This window comes from Orbicella franksi, chromosome 15, assembly GCF_964199315.1.
Source record: "Orbicella franksi chromosome 15, jaOrbFran1.1, whole genome shotgun sequence".
NCBI lineage: Eukaryota > Metazoa > Cnidaria > Anthozoa > Scleractinia > Merulinidae > Orbicella > Orbicella franksi.
The window spans coordinates 3,043,196-3,065,369 of record NC_138159.1 but is presented as its reverse complement, the minus strand read 5'-3'; the positions used below and the strand labels follow the sequence as shown (position 1 = coordinate 3,065,369).

The 22,174-nt window shown below is 44.3% G+C and overlaps 1 protein-coding gene across 3 annotated transcripts in view; it reads left to right on the top strand.

The window, feature by feature from the left end:
• LOC145470538 (uncharacterized) overlaps window positions 1-22,174 on the top strand; it is a 70,446-nt gene that overhangs the window by 22,524 nt on the left and 25,748 nt on the right. For all 3 annotated transcript variants that reach the window (XM_081454345.1, XM_081454344.1, XM_081454346.1), the window contains 19 exons: window positions 4,162-4,724; window positions 6,182-6,244; window positions 6,907-11,760; window positions 12,013-12,172; window positions 12,965-13,089; window positions 13,491-13,541; window positions 14,333-14,476; window positions 14,920-14,982; window positions 15,605-15,658; window positions 16,141-16,218; window positions 16,589-16,651; window positions 16,976-17,029; window positions 17,123-17,158; window positions 17,509-17,788; window positions 18,595-18,794; window positions 19,410-19,463; window positions 19,758-19,820; window positions 20,111-20,146; window positions 21,724-21,831. In XM_081454345.1, the coding sequence (XP_081310471.1) occupies window positions 4,162-4,724; window positions 6,182-6,244; window positions 6,907-11,760; window positions 12,013-12,172; window positions 12,965-13,089; window positions 13,491-13,541; window positions 14,333-14,476; window positions 14,920-14,982; window positions 15,605-15,658; window positions 16,141-16,218; window positions 16,589-16,651; window positions 16,976-17,029; window positions 17,123-17,158; window positions 17,509-17,788; window positions 18,595-18,794; window positions 19,410-19,463; window positions 19,758-19,820; window positions 20,111-20,146; window positions 21,724-21,831 (7,049 nt within the window). The remainder of the gene's footprint in view (window positions 1-4,161; window positions 4,725-6,181; window positions 6,245-6,906; window positions 11,761-12,012; window positions 12,173-12,964; window positions 13,090-13,490; window positions 13,542-14,332; window positions 14,477-14,919; window positions 14,983-15,604; window positions 15,659-16,140; window positions 16,219-16,588; window positions 16,652-16,975; window positions 17,030-17,122; window positions 17,159-17,508; window positions 17,789-18,594; window positions 18,795-19,409; window positions 19,464-19,757; window positions 19,821-20,110; window positions 20,147-21,723; window positions 21,832-22,174) is intronic.

The window sequence follows — 22,174 nt, the reverse complement described above, 5'->3', positions numbered from 1 at the left end:
AAGAAACGAAGTCTTCGGGTGGAAAACAACCCTGCTCAGAAAAAGCGTTACCTTAATCCGTTGTTAAGTCACGGCCACAACGTTGTGAAATCGTACGAAACGACAAGAAAACAAGATAGGTGAGTTCAAACGAAATTTTATTGGCAATTACGAATGTTTTAAGGCATCAGAGACATTTTCCACACGACCTTTTCAATAGCGAAGGTCATGACTAATTATTATTTGGGAGATTTTGTGGTCTAGCTCTCATGTTCTCACTATTTCATGAAGTTATAATGACCCTCATCTACTGAGCTTGGGTTACCTGTGGTTTGTTTATAACAAATACAATTTACTTTGAAGGCGTAGGCTCTAATTCTACAAGAATATCACTAAAATCAGAGAATCGACGCTCTTAAATGAGTTGAAATGCCCCTTGATTCCACAGAATATCATATTTTTATAAAACATGTTGGTTGCCTTGAGCGCCGACAAAATTGTCAAAATGCTTTGCGAGATTCTGGTAGGTAACATGACATGGTTCATGTTCATGCATGACAACCGCTGATCTTGAAGATATCATGAGCATCCCATCTCACTTATCTCAACATTTTTGAGCTTAATCTTGAGAAAATATAAATAGCACATAATTGATTGTTGAGTGTGGTAGGGTGTTAGATCGCAATTGGGACGCTGTAGTTCTGTTTCTTTCCCCCTTCACATCCCGTACTATTAATAATTTAGTCTAAATCGGAGTTCTTTATCCCCGGGGCTCTACAATAGAAATGGAAATTCGGAAGTGACTTTGTAAGCGAGCGTATGTTGGACTACGATAGTGATAAAGTTTTTGCATTAAAAATAGCTAGTTTAAGATAGGGTAGGGGATTTTGGTGCTTGAATAGAGTTGCAAAATCAATTTGATGATGGTCTAGTATTGGGCAAGGATTGCAGTACACCTCACACTCAGCGGCACACCTTACCCAAAGATTTACAGAGTACCCCACGGGGCAAAGGACTTTCTGAGCCGACATACAAGTAACGTCCAAGAGAATCAGGTGTACTTAAACTGTCAAACTTTAAATCAGACATATGGTGCACTCTGAGATTCAGACAATCGATAGCCTAAGAGCGGTGTGTAACGAAGAGACGATATCAGAAATATTCACGATAAGTCCGTAGTTATCGTCTAGACAGCGCGGATGAATGTATGTTGCAAACACCTTGAGCGCACTGTTGTAATTCCGTGCCGTTGATGTCAGTTCAGTGACAATTCTGTTTCTGTGCGATCAACTGGAGTGTAATGTATCGAAGAAGGATGATAATCTAATAGACCGGGTTTGGTTTGTGGATCTGTGGCAGAGTGCAAAATATGTGGGAATACGAAGTCTTGCGTTCTTTGCTAACTCTGGAAAATCCACCGTCCTAAGTTCCCGCAGTCCACTCCACATTCTAATCCATAATCCAGTTTAGCGTCGAGTCCACTCCAATCTAATTTTAATAAGCTAGAGGTCGTTTCAACCTCTGCAATGCAAACTAAAGAATTGAAGAAATAGATCACAAGCTTCAAAAGGATTTCATTCATCGAGCATGCTTTTCTATTAACCTTGCCTGTTCTTTAATTAGAAGCGGCAAAGGTCAACCTGTAAAAGATGAGATACATGTGATACCTGAACAAAAAAGATTTTCACTTGAGTGTCGAAAGTAATTCGCAGTTGCTTCCTTTTGAATTGGTTTTGCATTACCATGCTAAACCACTGGCGCCAACTTGCCGTCGTGACTTGCTTGCACGCGTTTTCCCGCGCTTTGCGTCGGCTACATGTATGTGCTCTGAGTTCTGATTGGTTCCCTGGATTGACTCTGGTTTTGGTTTTACGACACTCGGTTGTTAAACTGCTTTAAAAACCATGACCTAGAGTGTCAAGGCGTTTAGCTTGACGCCTTCTTTCTGTTTTAAAGATCAAAGAAGTTCTTGTCACGTTCACGTTTTAATGACAGCTTTGATGCTGTAAGAAAGAATGTGAAATATTTCTTTTCAAATCCTGTCAGGTCAAGTTTAGTTGCATGAAACATCTGGCTCGCTCTTACTTTCGGAAAGACTGAAATGGCTTACTTCTTTCGGAATCTGTGTTCTGTTGGTTTCGGTTGTCCGTAAAGTCCGTAAACGGATTAGCGCAAATCCTGAACACAAACTGAGCCCAGACGTTCCATTTATACCAATCTTATTCTTTGAAGGAATGTTCCTCGCCAACGTCGTAGGCAGCGCTGGGTTTAATAGATCCTAGGCAAGGTCCAATGCAACGCGAATCATAAAAACGTTTTGTAGAGATATCCTTATTGGAAATTTATAAAACTAAGTTTGAAGTCTTTGCTAATGCTCTAATCAAGAGTATGAGCCTAATCCTTCAATAAAATATCCTAGCCAAGATAACCAAAGTGCCATGAAAGACGCGACAAAGTGATTTTGTTCGAAAACTGCTAATTTTCATTTGCTCACTTTTCTTGCGCTTTAGCTAAACAGTGGACAACCTTACACGTGAAAAATAGCTGCTCGTGATCCGTTCGGATCTGTTCATCGGCAATCGAATCAATTGACAAAAATGCAAGTGAGATCTGTAAAGCAGGGAAAATGGGTTAGTCTGTTCTCTCGCTAGACTTGCTCTTATATTTCAAGATGGCGACTTGAATTTCTCGGGCACCTCTTTCTCTGACGAAACAGACAGACAGGTGGCTTCGGGGTACAGTTTATGAATAACAACGATTCAAAGATTTGGCGTCAAGATTCCATTTTTTTTTTTGAGAAATGTTTATCTTAAGTCAAAGGTTAAAATAACAGGCAGATTAATTAAATTGGATTGTGATATCTTTTAGATTGCAGAGACGGATTATTTCTGGTGATGTTTATCGAGGTTCCTATCCTCCTGCTTTTTTTCGACTGTGGTTCAGTTTTTATTTGTTTTTTGGCCTGTTTGTCTGCTTCTTTGTTATTCATTAAGCTATAGGGAACAACGCTCTGTATCGTGGGACACTGCCGACAACTTTTCAATAAGTTAAGAGAGGGATTTAAAAAGGTTACAATATTTAGAGAGGAAGCCAAGTCAGCCTTAGCTGGTTTTCATACAGGTCCTCTATCCTGATCGAATTAGAATTTGGAGATGTTGGTTTTTTGGAGGGAAGAAAACCGGAGAACCCGGAGAAAAACCCTCGGAGCTAGGCGAGAAACAACAAGAAACTCAACCCACATATGACACCGGACCAGAGTCGAACCGGGGCCACATTGATGGGAGGCGAGTGTTCTCACCACTGCGCCATCCCTGCTCCCCAGGGATTAATGTATTGTATGGAAATGAGGTTTTTTGCTTACCCGTCCGGGACTTCTGGCCGCTAAGGCAACATCATTATCTCACATCTCAAAGCCCCTGATACTGCTCAGTTTGTCGTGTTGCATACCATACAGGTTAAGACCATTATTTTTAAGCGACTTTAGCTATCATTGTAGAATTTATGACCTAACTGACTGCTTCCCTCGGACGTTGCTCCTCGGGCCTGACCAATCATAGAACATTAAAATTAAGTCATCTGGATCATTGAAATAAGCCTCTCAACGTTAATATAGGTCACTTGCTGTTTGTGTGAGATAACGTGCGGATCTAATGCCGTTTTCCCAGTGGTTGTTTTTTTTTTTGCGAATCCTCTTTTAAGAGTGAGATAACGTAATACACAGGAAACGAAACTACAAACTGATAAAACACGGCAGGAATTAAAGCTTTTGTAAGAGACACCAGTGCGTTAGTTTGGAAACAAAACTACGGTGGAACTCCATTATTTTGGTCACCTGCGGGCTACAAAAATCTAGCCGTATTAACGAGGTGACCGGATTAAAAGGTGTTTCTTTAATGTAAGAAAATGACTGACTGTGCGTTTGTTCGGGCTAGTAATAACTGTAGTAACGAGGTGGCCGTTAAGCGGGATTCCTTTGTAAAGGAATCAAAGAGAAAATTCTTGACCTCGGTGAGATTTGAATCACGACGCTCAATTCCGCCGTGCTATCAATGCAACTGAGCTACTCGGCAAAATCGGATGGAGCAAGTCGTAGCTTAAATACTTGGTATTTAAATGGTGAAATTTCTAATTTTTCATGCTGTTTTACCTTGGACATTTACAATCCACTTCAATTCGTTGCAGGGTCCGCCGACAGCAGTCTCACGGACATCGATTTGCTTGGAACGATAGGAGAGCCACTTCCGCTTGGAGTGTCGCTCACCAAGGGACCCCACACAAAACCTGCCTTTAACTTCCGGTCCATAGCGAATGTGGGACGATTTGCACGCTACATTTTTCCCAAGCAATTCTTCACAGAATTCTCCGTCACTGTAGCATTTCGCCCAAAGCGCGCTGATCTCGGAGTACTTTTCGCTATTTTGCCTAATTATCGCGCCGGAGGTGTCATTTTGGGGCTCGAGATTCGAAGTGGGTCTTTCACAAGAGACACCACCATCAGCTTGATCCATGCAAACAATGCAAGGACGAAAACTGTTTTTGAATTCACTGTGCCGGACATAACCGGCAAATGGACGTGGCTGGCGTTCAGTATTAAAAAAGATGGCGTCACATTTTACCACGATTGTAAGGAAATTGAAACAAAATTTGGGCCCTCGTCCCTTGACGTCCTCAGTCTTCCATCGTACAGTGCTCTGTACATTGGACGGGCTGGTTGGACCGCTGGGGCTCATTTGAGTACTTTTGAGGTGAGTGCCTGATTGATGCAGAGAATATAATTCCTTTGTTTTATGGCTAGCTCCGTGACCGGGCAAGATGAACCGAATCCTGCGCTGTGATTGGCTACCCGAGCGGGCATGATGGCGCTATCTTGACCGATCGGGAGTGTCCCGTAAGAAAATGGGTTTTTTTTCCATATAATAAATCCTTTAATGGCCAAGCATGAGGTCAAGATGACTGGATATTGGCCAAGTTCTTCGTTTGCGTGTTTATTGACCTCGACTCCTCAGTCCATAAACACAAAAAAAGAGCTTGGCCTATATCCAGCCATCTTGACCCCACGCTTGGTCAATAACCCATATATATCGCGAACAGAAGGGACGCCCCCTGATCGCAAATATGTTGGAAGGTGAAAGTTGTGTTCACCATATCCGATATTCTGCATGTACTTGAGAACGTTTGTTCACCCTTTCGTTCCTAATGAAATGGTGTGCTATACTACCCTGATTCTCAGAACATCCGAGGTTGCTTGCTTTGACGCGGTGAGAGCGAGCAACGACGGACCGTCTAAGAATCAGGCTGTTGTTGTGCAAGATTGTTTTAATCTTTGCGAGGTACTATTTTTCATTTAATGCATCTCTTGGGTCACTCTGAGAGAGTGTAAACTACCTGACAATGACCAAAAAAAGTTGTCATGAAGAGCGTTGGCTCGTTTCTGCGGGTTCGTTTAATTTGTAAGTTGTTGTCCAGAGAAAACTTTCTCTTGATAACGACATGGAAACGTTTATGTTGTCTTCGGAGAAAGATGTAATTTTACCCTCTCCCCTCCCCATCCGTCCAAGACTGTTTTACTGAGCTGGATTGAGCTCCACTCCCCGGGGTCTTGGTGTTGCGTTTTTGGCAGGGTACTACTAACGTAGGTGGTCTCTTCAATCAGGAACATTAATGGGTGTCAGTAAATTGTTAGGGTAACCTGGCAGAATGATGGACGAGCATCCCATTCAGGGAGTGTATGAATACTCCGACCTACAACCTTGGTCACAAGGGTTGAAAAACGTCATTCTATACGCATTTTGCCCTTCCCCATCCAACTGGCGCCCGTTTTATGAAGCTAGATTTGGCGTAGAAATTTTCGTAGAGCTCTACGACTCTACGCTATTCCTGTGCAATGTTAACATTACACTTCCATCTAACGCAAGATTGCATTTTACCGTTTTCCAACATTGATAGGGAGAATGGGGTGCTGGCACTTATTCTATAGGTATTACGGTTACGATTTCATGTTTTTGTACATTTTCCAACACAATTTGTCCATGGTTGTAGTCGCTACAAGAGCATCTTCGTTCCTCCTGATCGTGATTTACTGGAATTGCATAGATGTTAACATAAACCCTCTGCATACGGAAGAAACAGACGTAAGGTTCTCTGTTTCTATTACAAATTGACTGGATTTCGTTTCGCTAATGGAGTTTAATTTCCATTATAGGGCGACATAGCAGAACTGGCCATGCACAGGGATCCCAGCAAGGCTCAACGTCAGGAGTGTAAGGCAGGTAACCTTCAGGTCCTATCAGTTGGGACCTGCGGTATAATCTCGACGCCTTTGAGTATAATTTACTTAATTACTGCGCGGAAATACTGCCATTTTTTTACACCATTTATCGGGCACTTTAATCTCTTGTACTAGTAATTTGTTCGCTTTTCCGCCTTGCTCTACACTTGCGTCCTACGTCTAAATTAAACAAGACAATTTTCCGAAAACTTCATTTCACAAAATGTTTCGTCAGTATTAACTGGCCCTGTGCGTCAAGGCAGAACGGTACGACCGTATTCTTCAGCTTGTAGAACAAACAGCGCAAACTGCCAATTATTTTGTTTCAATTGTAAAATGAACTACGACAGTGAAGTGTCCTCTTTTCCTATTTGGACTTGACTTGACTGCTGGCGTTAGAAATGTAACACTGAGAGGCGAACTGTAACGGGATCATGTGCGAGCCTGTATAGAACTAGATGAATGCAGGTTTTTGACCGAAACGACAGTTCCGTCCAAAAAGTTGTAGCACTTGTTCGTGTAGAACACTCATTTTCATGGGCGATGGCGTCTCATCGCGAGAGGTAATTGCCGACCTAAATTCTACTCAGAGGGTACAGTTGACAGCCAGGCAATAAAAAGGCAATAAAACTAATATCGCTTCCGATATTCTCTTCTAGAAATTAATTCCAACAACAAGGCCTTCGCAGCATAAAGCGGCTCTGAGATCAAATACAAGCTATTTTTCACAATTCCAGTCTTCAGACAAGTTGAACAAAGATGCAGCTCTAACTACAACAAGGCACTCCATTTCAACCAAAGTGCAAGAACCCACCAAAACTTCTAGAGACGCCGAGACCACGCTAAGCCGCAGTTCAGAGCCTCCCACTCAGGATACGTCCTCAACAAGTGAAGTAGTAACAGCAGAAACCTCTCAAAAGCTTGATACCACGCAAAGCAGTAGTTCAGAGCCACCAACGAAGGACACGTCCACAGTAAGTGCAGCAATTACGACAGCAATCTTTGAAGAAGGTAATACCACAACAGGCAGTAGTACAGAGACTCCAACTGAAGTCACGCCAAGCAGCAATACAGAGCCACCAACTGAGGACACGTCCACAACAAGTGCAACAGTCACAAAAGCTGATACAACACCAAGCATCAGCAGCGAGCCTCCAACTGAGGGTACGTCCACGACAACTGGTATAGATACAACAGTAATTACCGAAGAAGCTGATACCACGCCAAGCACCAGTACAGAGCCTCCAACTGAGGTCACCTCCACAGCAAGTACAATAGTTACCACAGCAACCTCTGAAGAAGAGGATACCACGCCGAGCAGTAGTGCAGAACCTCCAACTGAGGACACGTTGACAGCAAGTTCAACAGAAACAACAGTAATCTCTGAAGAGGCTGATACCACGACAAGCATCAGCACCGAGCCTCCAACTAAGGACACGCACAGAACAACCGCCGTTGATACCACAGCAGTCCCTGAACAAGCTGACACTACGCTAAGCAGCAGTACCGAGCCTCCAACGGAAGACACATCCACCGCAAGTGCAGTAGATACAACAGAAACTTCTGAAGAAGCTGATACCACGCCAAGCAGCAGTACCGAGCCTCCAACTGAGGACACGTCCACTACAAGTGCAACAGATACAACAGCAATCTCTGAAGAAGCTGATACCACGCCAACCAGCAGTACCGAGCCTCCAACTGAGGACACGTCCACAACAAGTGCAACAGATACAACAGCAATCTCTGAAGAAGCTGATACCACGCCAACCAGCAGTACAGAACCTCCAACTGAGGACATGGCCACAACAAGTGCAGTAGCTAAAACAGAAGCTGATACCGCTCCAAGCAGCAGTACAGAGCCTCCAACTGAGGACACGTCTACAACAAGTGCAGTAGCTACAACGGCAATCTCTGAAGAAGCTGATACCACAGCAAGCAACAGTACAGAGCCTCCAACTGAGGACACGTCCACTGCAAGTGCAGTAGTTACACCAGCAATCTCTGAAGAAGCTGATACCACACCAAGCAGCAGCACAGAGCCTCCAACTGATGATACGGCCACAATAAGTGCAGTAGCTACAACAGAAGCTGATACCACGCCAAGCAGCAGTACAGAGCCTCCAACGGAGGACACGTCAGCAACAAATGCAGTAGGTACAAGAGCAAGCTCTGAAGAAGCTGACACCGCGCCAAACAGCAATACCGAGCCTACAACTGAGGGCACATCTACAACAAGTGCAGCAGTAACAACAGAAACCTCTGAAGAAGCTGATACCACGCCAAGCAGCAGTACCGAGCCTCCAACTGAGGACACCTCCACAACAAGTGTAGGAGAGACAACAGCAATTTCTAAACAAGCTGATACCACGCTAAGCAGCAGTACAGAGCCTCCAACTGAGGACACGTCCACAACAAGTGCAGCAGAGACAACAGCAATCTCTGAAGAAGCGGATACCACGCCAAGCAGCAGTACAGAGCCTCCAACTGAGGACACCTCCCCAACAAGTACAGGAGAGACAACAGCAAGCTCTGAAGACGCTGACACCACACCAAGCAGCAGTACCGAACCTCCAACTGAGGACACATCTACAACGCGTGTAGCAGTAACAACAGAAACCTCTGGAGAAGCTGATACCACGCCAAGCAGCAGTACAGAGTTTTCAACGGAAGACACGTTCACAACAAGTGCTGCAGTTACAACATCAACCTCTGAGGAAGCTGATACCACAACAAGCCGCACTCCAGAGCCCATAACCGACGACACATTTACAACAAGTGCTGCAGTTACAAAAGGAACCTCTGAAGAAGCTGATACCACGCCAAGCGGCAGTACAGAGTCTCCAACTGAGGACACCTCCACAACAGGTGCAGCAGCTAGTACAGAAGCTGATACCACGCCAAGCAGCAGTACAAACCCTCCAACTGAGAACACATCTACACCAAGAGCAACAGATACCGCATCAACCTCTGACGAAGCTGATACCACGCCGAGCAGTAGCACAGAGCCTCCAACTGAGGACACGTCTACAACAAGTGCAGCAGAGACAACAGCAATGTCTGAAGAAGTTGATACCACGTCAAGTGGCAGCACAGAGGCTCCAACTGAGGACGCGTCTGTAACAAGTGCGGAAGTTACAACATCAATCACAGAGGAAACCACCACCCTTAGCAGCGATGCAGAGCCTCCAACTGAGTTTACGGTCGCAACAAGTGCAGCATATACAACAGCAATAAATGAAGAAGCTGGTACCACGCTAAGCAGCAGCACCAAGCTTCCAACTGAGAACACGTCTACAACCAGTGCACCAGTCACAACAGCAGTCTCGGAAGAAACTGATACCACGCCAAGCAGCAATACAGAGCTTCCTACTGACGACACGTCCACAACCAGTGTAGGAGAGACAACAGCAACCTATGAAGAAGCTGGTGCTACGACTAGCAGCAGTACAGAGCCTCCAACTGGGGGCACGTCCACAACAAGTGCAGCAGAGACAACAGTAATCTCTAAAGAAGCTGATACCACGCCAAGCAGCAGCACAGAGCCTGCAACTGAGGACACGTCCATAACAAGTGCAGCAGAGACAACAGTGATCTCTGAAGAAGCTGCTACCACGCCAAGCAGCAGTACAGAGCCTCCAACTGAGGACACCTCCACAACAAGTGCAGCAGAGACAACAGCAATCTCTGAAGAAGTTGATACCACGCCAAGCAGCAGTTCGGAGCCTCCAACTGTGGACACGTCCACAACAAGTGCAGCAGAGACAACAGCAATCTCTGAAGAAACTGATACCACGCCAAGCAGCAGCACAGAGCCTCCAACTGTGGACATCTTCACAACAAGTGCAGCAGAGACAACAACAATCTCTGCAGAAGCTGATACCACGCCAGAGTTTTCAACTGAGGACACATCCAAAGCAAGTGCTCCAGTTACAACAGGAACCTCTGAAAAAGCTGATACCACTGCTAGCAGCAGTACAGAGTTTCCAACTGAAGACACATCCAAAGCAAGTGCTCCAGTTACAAAAGGAACCTCTGAAGAAGCTGATACCACTCCAAGCAGTACGGAGCCACCAACTGAGAACACATCCACAACAAGTATTATAGATACAACAGTAATCTCTCAAGAAGCTGATAGCACGCCAAGCAGCAGTACCGTGCCTCCAACTGAAGACACGTCCACAACAAGTGCAGCAGAGACAACAGCAATCTCTGAAGAAGCTGATGCCACGCCAACCAGCGGTACAGAGCCTCCAACTGAGGACACGTCTGTAACAAGTGCAGAGGTTACAACATCAATCACAGAGGAAACAACCACCCTTAGCAGCGATGCAGAGCCTCCAACTGAGCTTGCATCCACAACAAGTGCAATAGAGACAACAGCAATCTCTGAAGAAGCTGATACTACGACTAGCAGCAGTACAGGGACTCCAACTGAGGACACGTCCACAACAAGTGCAGCAGAGACAACAGTAATCTCTGAAGAAGCTGATACCACGCCAAGCAGCAGTACAGATCCTCCAACTGTAGACACGTCCACAACAAGTGCAGCAGAGACAACAGCAATCTTTGAAGAAGCTGATGCCACTACTAGCAGCAGTACAGAGCCTCCAACTGAGGACACGTCCACAACAAGTGCGCCAGTTACAACAGCAATCTCTGAAGAAGCTGATACCACGCCAAGCAGCAGGACAGTGCTTCCAACTGTGGACACGTCCACTACAAGTGCAGCAGAGACAACAGCAATCTCTGAAGAAGCTGATGCCACACCAAGCAGTAGTACAGAAACTCCAACTGAGGACACGTCCACAACAACTGCAGCAGTAACAACAGAAACTTCTGAAGAAGCTGATACCACGTCAACCAGCACACCAGAGCCTCCAACGGAGGACACGACTACAACAAGGGCAGCACTATCAACAGAAACCTCCGAAGAAGCTTCTACGCCAATGAGCTTTGTCCCAGATACAAGAAAACCAACCGGGGACTCCCCTACGACAAGCCCCTCGACTAGTGCAAGTGCATTTCCAAGCAGTATTCCTCCTACGACAGCTAAGGTTGTTATATCCTCCACTACGAAAAGCTTAAGCACAGCGGACGATGTCGACTTTACTACCAAACCAAAAACACTTGAAGGATCAACTACTGTAGTAAACACACCGACAGAAACGACTATTTCTACTAAATATTCTTCAGATACTAGCACTTCCGCTAAAGTGATTACTGAGGGTGTCACCGGAAGGCCTACTACAGGAAGTAAAGAAACGTCTCCCAAGCCAACTACGGATAGAGCAGGACTTTCAAAGACTGCCTCTGCGAGTACAATAACAAGTTCAGCTACTGTGGGTGGCCCGACTTCGCGTTCACCAACCAGCAAAAGCACATCTACTGCTGCCAAGACTACAACTGCATCTCCTGTTACAGTCGACGTATTGGACCCTACCGACGATACAGTCATTGCCCGGATAGAAGGGGAGTCACACAACTCCACAAAAGGTTCTCAGTCGTCATCCCAGGTGAGAACCAACGTACTGCTTACTATTACTTAGTGAGATACATACAGAAATATTGAAGGTATCAACGTATCATACAATTGCGGTCTTTGTGAAGTCGAACACCCTTCGGAGCAGAGTAATTCTTTCACTAGTTCGCTAGTCCGGTACAAATATCTTTTCATGTACATGGGTGGAATTCAGGTTGCTTTACCAAAATGGTCTTACCATGTGCTATTCTTTCCTAAAACACTTTTCATTTTATTTTTCTCCCAGGTGTTGTGTAAGGACGCGCCGGTTTCGAAATCAAACGGGACCTGCTTGCGAGGCCCTCGAGGGCCTCCGGGATTGCCCGGACCAAAAGGCGAGAAGGGTGACGCTGTTGTTGGGCCGCCAGGTGAGAAGGGAGGGCCCGGATTCTCAGGTCGTGATGGAGGTAAGCGCAAAACCAAACTGTTTTTTCTTTGCAATTTGTTTGATTAAAAAAAAAGGGCGTGTGAAAGATGTAAATTGTACTTTTGGGCCAGTCCAGTTCTGGGCTTCTCCCTGTCACGCAACGCTACGCAACGTTTTGTGAAGAGAGAGAGGGGCAGAAATGGGTTGTTGTCACGCGCGTGCGATACCAACCAACGTCTGTGACAGGAGTCGCATTTATGAATTTCTGCACACTGGTTGGACGCTGTAACCACAGCTACGGACAGACTCACGGTGAGCAAGGCCATTTACTAGGTGCATATGTGGCACGTGTCCGCATAGTGCTAGGATTAGCAGTGTCAGTCAAATGCGGAACCCGAATCAAGAGCTGACAGTAAGGGTAAACAGAATGAAAACTGGTATTACATTAGTAAAATTTGCTAGAAGGGATTGAACTTTGTTTACAACTGCTCCCCTGCGGCAAGCTTGAGGCGAGCTGAAATTTACACTTTGTCCCAGGCTAGTCCTTAGGCGTCTAGGCTCAAGGGAGTCTGGGGTCTATCATGGACAGTGACGTTGCCGAGAAGTACTCTCTGGGAACTCTCGCACTTGCTTGATCCCTTCTAGATTTTGCGCGGACTGCGAAGTAAGAGAGGATGCGCGAGAGTCTGGAGTCTTTTGACGGAGGTGACGTCACCCTAGAGCACTGACAGAGAACTGTCGCACCAGTCCACCCTTTCCCAGGCTTCGTGTGGACAGCGAAGTAAGAGAGAACGCCTGGGGACTAAACTGATGTTATCCTTTGTTTCAACAGCTAAAGGACAAAAAGGCACTGAGGGGTTGATGGGACCAAAAGGCCTCCGTGGACGACCGGGGCGGCCTGGGCCTGCGATATTCTTTGATTCCGGTGAAGAGGTTATCACTATCAAAGGAGCTAAGGTATACTGAATGAGTGAAGACTTTGTTTTTGGCAGAGACCCTAGCATTTTCGCTTGATTCCTTGGCTTTCGTAGTAATACATTGAAATAGGCTAAGAACAGTGCAGTTCAAGTGTAAGACCAGTGCAAGAAGTGTAACAAAGGTGCAACGGGTGTAAAGGCGTGATACCAGTGCAAATAACAAGGAAGACTATCTGAAGTTATTACAAAGACACTTCGAGTGCCGACGGCTATCCGAGGTATTTCGAAGGCGGTCGAAGAACTTCCGTTCGCTCGCAAACGACTTTACCGACTCCGTGTGTTGGATGTTGATTGTAGTGGCTGTCGTGACGTGTCGTGACGTTTTTTTAAACATTTTTAATTCAGTTTTTTTTTTATAACTCTGACCATTTCTCGTTGCAGGGTGAACCAGGACCTGGATATACTTTTGTAAGAGAAATAAATTGCACGAAGGTATGGTATAATTTCCACTGTTAACTCGTCCCTTTAACCCCAGTTTGGAGTTTTCATAATTCTTACTTGTTAGTTTTCACAGAATTGACCAACTGTCTTTGTTCATAACCGTTTTCATGGGGATCAAAACGTTCTTTTGATCCAACACCTAAAAATATAAGCGCACTGTAGTATGAGCTTTCGAACTTTTAAACTTTCGAAACTTTCGAATCGACTTCTAGGATTCAGTGCTTACTGTTTGTCTTGTGTTTGGGTTTACAAAACTATTTCACTTAGTGTAGGGCTCCTCGTCTACCCTTGACTGGAAACAAAATTTCACGAAAATTGCTCAACTCATTTGACAATGTTTTCATTTCTCTGCAAAAGCTTTGAAGCAAATTGAGAACTTGGCTTGGTCTGAGACTCACTTGCCAGCTATTTTAATCAGTCAACGAAGTTCATGAACAAAAATCCATGAAATCACTCAACATGATGACTGCTCTGTTGATTTTATTACAAACGCCTTAGAATAAATCCAGAACTTTCGTATGTGGCTTTCTTAGCCGCCACTGTCTTCTTAAGAGAAACCTCAGGGCTTGGTTCAACTCAGGGCTTGGCCCGTCTGATCGGTAGCTTTCTTGCAGTTGCTACCTTCCGACAACGATACGCGTAGTCCAGTTTCAGGCCTTCTCTCTGTCACGCGAGAGAGAGGGACCCGCTCACCCGATGTAGCGTGACAGAGAGAGGGCCAAAGCTGGACTATGATGTGCTTCGTTGCTCAAAATGTACAAACCGGAAGCTTTTTTTTGCAGGAGGAATGTGGACAGTACATCCAAGGTCCTAAGGGTAAAGACGGAACAAACGGTCTGCGGGGTGCTCCTGGTCCCGCGGGATTACCCGGTCCTCCGGGACCCCCGGGAAAACCCGGAGTGGTACTTGATCCTGTCACGGGATTGGTGAGTTATGTATGACAACGGGTCCGATCAAATAGTGCAGTTATTTAGTGTATCTAATGCAGTGTGATTTTCCGCAATTGAGTTAATTGTATTAATTAAATTTTTTTTTTTTTTTATATTCATACTTATATTTGTTGAAAAGTTACTCTGGGGTAGATAGGAAGGACTTTTAATGGAACTAGTTGGTTCTTTTAGAAGAATTAAATATTAGTCCAGTGAAGATTGTATCTTGAAGTCTCGTACATGTCACTATTATTCCCTGTCATGTTCTTCTCAGTCTATGTGATGAATCCCTCATCTTCCGCCCCTTTCTATATTGTACTTATTTCCTCCTACTTGAAAACTTGAAAACCGCTTAGTTTCTGTTGATATGAAAATCTCGGACTATAAAGATATCAAGTCCAAAGACCAAACTCTTTCATGATGTTCTGTTTGCATTTTAGCCTGTCAAACTTCCAAAAGGAGACAAAGGCGAACGGGGATTAGATGGTGTGGAAGGACCGAAGGTATGCATCTAAATTCTCCATACAAATATAAATATATTACTAAGCACACTGGTGATGAGAATAAAGATAATCATCAACTGGAGTAAATTGCCTTGAGGTAACACCAAATCCTTAGAACCAGGATGAAAAGAGACGGTTGATGGTTTGCTTCGCTTTTACGCACGCGTAATGTCAGACAGCGTCCACACTACGCCGGAGAAATTGGAAAACGCAGCTTTATTTCTACGGTTAGGCCTACCGTCCACACTAATCCGTCACGAAAACGGAGCTTTTCGTAAACGCTCTTCAAACCGGAGGAATTTGAAAACGCCGGCTTTTCGTTTTCGTGTGGACGGAAAACATTTTGAAAGCGGAGCTTTTCGAAAACGAAGGCGTCACGAGAATCACGTGATTCCCTTGCCAGCTTTTTTCTCAAACACAAATCCAAAATGACCGATGATTGTTACATTTTTAAATCCCTCCGGCGTAATGTGAACGGAAAACATTTGATGCGTTTTCAGAGTGAAACCTCCGTTTTCAAATTTCTCCGGCGTGGTGCGGATCAGGCCTTAATCCTTGACTGGCAAAATTTTTTAGTTCGTTATTTTTTGTTTACAACTGTGATTCTGTGGTTTAATTGTAGGGAGAGCCTGGCGAGAAAGGTCAGCGAGGAATAACTGGCCTTTCTGGACGGAGGGTAAGTGATTTGTGAATAATATTACTTACTATGATAGCCATTTTAGAGACTTAAATTTTACTGCAATTATATTGTTTAACTCTGAAGATCTGCGATAAAATATTTGCTTAAAATGATTTTTAAAACTCTTTCAAAATGGTAAAAGTAAACGACGTTTACAATGTAAAAAGACTTTTATAATAATTAGAGTTTTGAATGATTTTAGACAATATTTTATTGCAGTTATTTATAGCTTTTCCTTCCTATCTTTCTCCGTGACTCAAATATATGATCTTTCATATACTCACTTGCACAAAGTATACTTGTTGACGATGTTTTAAGTTCAATTTGTCAGTTGCTGGGTTCTGACAAAACATTTTTCTGCTCCTTCCTGGTTTTTAACGGCTTTGAAAGTTGCCATCGACAGAAATTTTGAGTTGGCTTTAAACTTGTAAAGTTTCGACATTACTGTTGTTATATTTAGAGGTTGTTTTATTTTCAAGGGCGAAAGAGGATTGATCGGACTTCCTGGTAACCCTGGAAAAACTGGACCGCCAGGCATGGCGGGACTGCCAGGAGTGGTGAGTACTTTTGATAACGTTTTCTAGCTTGAGATTTTCTCCCGGAGCTTAAAGTGAGTGAGTAGCAAAATCTCAAACCTTCTGACTACAGAGTTGTTTTATTCATATATTCTTAATAGGAACACTTCAGAGGTTCTCTTCATACAAGAAGTTTCAGGTGTATGCAACTCTCTGTCTTTAAATACCGATTATTTAAAAATGGCTTTTCGGGCCCGAAAAGATACCGGGGTTTTCGAGAAACGGGCCCCAGGATAGAGCACCCGCATGAAAACCAGCTAAGGCAGATGTGGCTTCCTCTCTTAATATTGTAATTTATTTATTTATATTTCAATTTTGTGCGTGAACGGTTTAACTCGTTGTTATGCTACAGGGTATACCTGGACCGCGAGGATTACCTGGCGAAGATGGCGCTCCCGGAAGACCTGGAGAAAAGGTAGGACCGAACATTAACCGAAGGTTTACCGAATACTAACCGAAGGCTTACCGAAGGCTAACCGAAGGTTAACGAAAGTCTAACCGAATACTAACCGAAGGCTAAGCAAAAGCTAACCGAGGGCTAACCGAAGGCTAACCGAAGACTAATCTAACACTAACCGAAGGCTGACCGACAGCAAACTCAAAATCATATTATGATGTTACCGTTTGTTGTTGTTTTCGTTTGGAATCTCCCTACGCTAAGAGAACAATCTTACCTAACAATTTTCTGTTTAATATATTACCTCCAAACTTGTTAATTTGCGTTTTCTTTGAATTTCAGGGAAGAATGGGCGAACGTGGTATTCAAGGAATAAAGGGAATGGATGGAACGATGGTAAGTCGTCATAAAACAACGAATAACCACTTACAAAAGCTCTTACTGTGAGATAATATCAGTAACATCTGACGTGTTATTATTACCTTACAGGGAGATACGGGATCACGAGGACCGAGAGGGCCGAAGGTAAGCAGTTAAAATTATGTGCTTTGTCTTTAATCTGTTTTGGAATGACGCCCAGCACATCACTAAGTAGACTATTACACGAGAAACTTCCAGAAATGAAATCATCAAGCTATCGCTCTTGAAGTAAGATAGAGGATTAGAATACAAAAACGCTCGGTAAAATTCATTAACTCGTTTACCAATATGGACTACTGAATTATAGGGAAAGCTCTTCCGTAGAAAATCCTCTCGCAGTTATAATCACTTCGTGTCAAACAGTCAATGAATTTCTAGCCGGTCATTTTCTTGTTGATTGTTATTCACACTGTGCGACTTTAAATATCACTTCGAATTGGTCCATTAATTCTCAGGGCGAAAAAGGGAACAGCGTTATGGGACCTCCCGGCCCACCCGGCCCTCCAGGTACCAAGGGAGAAGCATCAATGATGGACGTAGTCTACAAACCCTTAAAAGGTGACCAGGGGGATCCGGGTCCTCCGGGGCCCCCAGGGAAGTCAGGCGGCGAAGTTGGTCCCAAGGGAGATCCTGGAAAACCCGGGACACCGGGTGAAAAGGGCGCGAGAGGCGTCGATGGAGTAAATGGGACCAAAGGCGAAAAGGGTGATTCGGGAGGTGCTTCAGGAACGCCAGGTATGTAAGCCACAAGAGGGTCCTTTTCTGTAGTTATGTTTAAATTCGGAAAAAGCGAACTCTGTTTTAACTACTGCCCCAAAATAATAATATACCTACCAAAATGGCGACATCGTCTTCCAAGATAGTTGACTCTCTATTTTACCCTAACCCTAAACCTTAACCCTAACCCTAACCCTAAACCCTAACCCTGCTAAAACTAAGCATCAGCACTGAGTAATTAAATCTCCGGGCCATTCAAGGATGTCAGAAGCCAGCGAAATTGTTTTAAAGAGAAGGCTCCCTGAAAACAAATGCGTTTTCGTTGAAACGTATTTCTTGATGCGTTTGCGCAGATACGTTTCATTGATACATTCTCGTTGCATTTCGTTATATGCTTTTGTGCACACTGATACGATCAAAACTATTAATTCATCATTTTCATGGAAAACGCATCCATTTGAGACCTCTGCCCACAATGGGGACATTTGAAATCGCAGCCACTAAGCGAGGGCGATAGATGAAAAAGCATCAACGAAAACGCACTTGTATAGACGGGGCCTCAAAATGTCAGTCTTCAACACCGACAGCGCAACATTAGAGAAAACAGTGACCAACCTCATCGTCAGTGAGAGCCCCATTGACGTGTATCAAAGACCACAGAAGTGGAAAAAAAGTCGTATGACATTTTCCTGTCCGCTTTCCGATTCTGTTCAGTTCCCACAATTGCGCTGTTTTAAACAACAGGTCTTAGAGAACTTTTCGTACAATTCTGCAGACATTGATAGACCAAGCAAAGTAAAGTCTTCCTTACTTTCTGATTTTAGGGGAGAAAGGTGAAAAAGGCGACAGTGGAAGTAGTTGTGATTGTAACGGAACAAAAGGAGACCCCGGCCCAATGGGCCCTGCAGGACCTGTTGGGCCCCCCGGCCCTCCTGGTTTCCTTGGCAACAATGAAACGAGCAGAGAGTCTGGAATGAAAGGCGAACAAGGAATAAAAGGAAAGCCTGGGGCTAAAGGAGAGAAGGTGCGGTCTTGTTTGTTAAGTTAAACATTACTCGGCTAGACTGCCGACTAGACTTTCCGAAGTTCAGACGAGTCTATCCGTCAACGTAAATTAAACGAAGTATTCAGGACCTCAACAAAACCGAGGGACAAACCTTGACTTGAAACAGAACCAGCACGTTTAACTAACAACAGATGATCAAAAGCGGTCAACAATTGACCAGCTGCTGTTGACGAACTTTGCGGAAAACCGACCGATTAACACAAATACTTCAACACCATCGGAAGGTAAACAGCATCTCATTCGACTCTTAAGATGACTTCTGCTCGGATTGTCGCGACGTCAGTCACCAGCAACAGTTCTTTTCAAGTCCACAATCATCCGAACATTCACACTGAACAAACTACTGTGGGCTCAGGCCATTTGCTATGCAACACATAAGTTTAAAGTGTTGAGTCTCGTTGCGCCCAAGGTCGTGGACCAATGTTATTTTTGTCTTCTCTTGAATTGTGTGAACGCTTTGCCTAATGGTGTATGACTGAAACGTAAGATTCATGGGTCTAGAGTTCGTACCTCTGCATTTTAAAAGTGTTATTTCAATTAGAGTGTTCTATAATTCTGTTTTTCTACTCTCAGGGTAGCCCTGGGTCTGTAGGCTTTCCTGGGTTGAAAGGAAAACAAGGATTACAGGTCAGTAACATGACTTGAGACTTGAGTTGAAAGTCGTCCACTAGCAGACAGAAACGCCGCCTTATATAGCATGATAAACAGGACCACATCAAAGTATTGCTCAATAGCTTTCATTTGAATGGTCACACACTAGGGTTTCATCCACAGACTTAAAAGTTAAAACCACCTTGTACAGCATGATAAACAGTACCTCATGAAGGTACTGCTCAATAGCTTTCATCGGTGATGATTGTTGTCGCTGTTTGTTCGTTTGTTTGGTTTTTTATTTATATGTTTTCACTATTTGTTTTGTAGGGTAACGTGGGCCCCGAAGGCCCTGCCGGAGAAACGGGAGAAAAGGGCCAGAGAGGAACACAGGTATATGATGGTATATACATGTGACTTTTTAGAGCCGTTTAGTTTAACCAAAAATACTCCCTTTTGTGTGTTTCTTGTAGCCAGCGATCAGTTCTGAGGTATTGTTAGAGCCTTAGAGGTCAGTCAGAGTAAACATAGTATTTGAAATAACTCCTAAAACTGTAATAAAAGATTTAGCGTAACCGCGGACTACCTCGATCGTGCTTTGAACAACTGGGTTAAAAAATCCGTAATTGCGTTGTATGCTGAATATCACTTGATTTTAAGCTGGTGGTTTTTATTCCCAATAGGGTATCCCCGGAGAGGAAGGTGGGAAAGGAGAAAAGGTGAACACTGTTGTATGAATCGTGAAACATCGATTAAACAACCATTGAGCTTTGATTAGTGACGTCATTAAACGTCGAACGTGATTGCAGATAATTATCATATGACCCGTACGGCCCCCCTGACTATTTCCATATCCCCCATGATACAGCTTGTTTACCCCCCAAAATTCTGCATAACTTTTGTTTCCCATTTCTCCTGGGTATTACATGTCGTCCCAAGAGAAACTGAAGACAATGCTTGTGCAAAATTTTGGGGGGCAAACAAGGTATATTATGGGGGATGTGGAAATGGCGAATAAGATAAAAGGTCCCGTATGAGGGCCATACGCATCGGAGTTAAATACGCGTACGTCCCTATTAGAAACGCGTACGGTTCCGCAAAATCGATGCGAGTTAATGACAGCAACAAAATGGTCAAATGATAAAATGCTTAATGACTGAGTGAGGTCGGGCCGGACGGAAAAATATTTGGCTCTCGGTCGGGGCTAACGGACCTCGCTGGGCGAGAAGTAGCCTGCGAACAGGCTCCCGGCGAGGACGGAAAAAATTTCGGCGAGCGCGAAACAGAAGAATTCGGAGAGCAAAGCGATCGGGCGGGGGACAGGGGAGCCTGTAGACGTTGTTTTTGATGTGCCTATCCGCGCTTGGTAATAAGCCTGTAACAAATCAGTCAATGAGGTAATTAGACCTGTCAAGAAGCTACATTTTCGGTAATCGAGCTAATCAAATAGCCGGGCCCGGCGTCATAATATAGAGTGCAAGTAAGCAACATGTTCACGGAATATTTCAAACTTAACTTAGAGAGCTTAAAACATATTTTGCAATACTGAAATGAGCCTAAAGAAATTATAAACACATGATAGAGGTGTCAAACTCTGCGAAGCGACAAGCAGATAACAGCGGAAAGTCCGGAAACCATGCCTTTGACCTCTAAAAAAAATTTCTATAGCGCCGCCAAACGGCTCCACTCCACTAGTTTCTACTTAAAATTCCTCCTCGTAACAGAGTATAAAGTGCCCTTCAGAATCACTTGTGAAACAACGAGAGGTCGAGAGACCGAAACTTAAAAGAGAACGGCAAATGCACTATTGTAACGAACCGTTCGAGTCGTATAATTTTACAAAGATCTGTCAAATGTTCATCTCAAAGATGTCAACAATCAGCGATTTAACCAATCATATCATGATACCAGGAGCTGGTATCATAGAACAGCGGCGTCAATAGAATGTCTACAGGCTCCCTCGCTTCGTTCGGGCTCACCGGGAGCCTGTTCGCAGGCTAGGCGAGTAGCTAGTATTTTACCTTCCGGCTCTCCCACTCAGTCAATAAGGAAGTATTATTATACGCAGATAGGTTTAAGACTGGGCTTATTTTAAACGTAAATGTCGTTCCTCTAGTTTCTTAAAATAACTGGCTAAGTTCAATCAAGTGTTGTTTGCGACACAAAAGTGGCCATTACATTCAGGACACATGATCAGAATTCTTCTAAATTTACGCATGCATCAACAGGCTGGTGATGAGGCTCACGTAACCAGACGTCATATATTTTCGTTAATTCTGTTTTCTTGTGTTGCTAGGGCGACCGAGGCGATAGCGTTAAAGGTGAACCGGGTGAGCCTGGGGAGACTGGCCCCCAAGGCCTTCCGGGACCTCCCGGTCCAACCGTCCCGTCAAAAACTGAAAAGGTAGACACACTGGTACTTTGTGTATATGGCATGAATTTCATTCCAAATCAGCTATCGAAATATTCCGGTGGATTGGTTCAATATAAGCCGGCGATCAGGCTTCCGTTCGGAAATGTGGGCGCTCGGGAGTTAGACGGTGGTTAAAGGAAAGCGGAAACTTCTACCCTCCCCTCCCCAACCCTCCTTCCCTTCGCCCCTCGGCCCCTGAATCCGGGAACAAGAGCCTGCTGGAAAGTAAAATTTACCCAGCTATGGCGTTTGCAATTTTCTTCCAGAGTCCGTTTCGCGTCTCGTATCTTCTTGTTACATCGCAAGGATTATCCTTTAGGGAGGATTTTGAGAG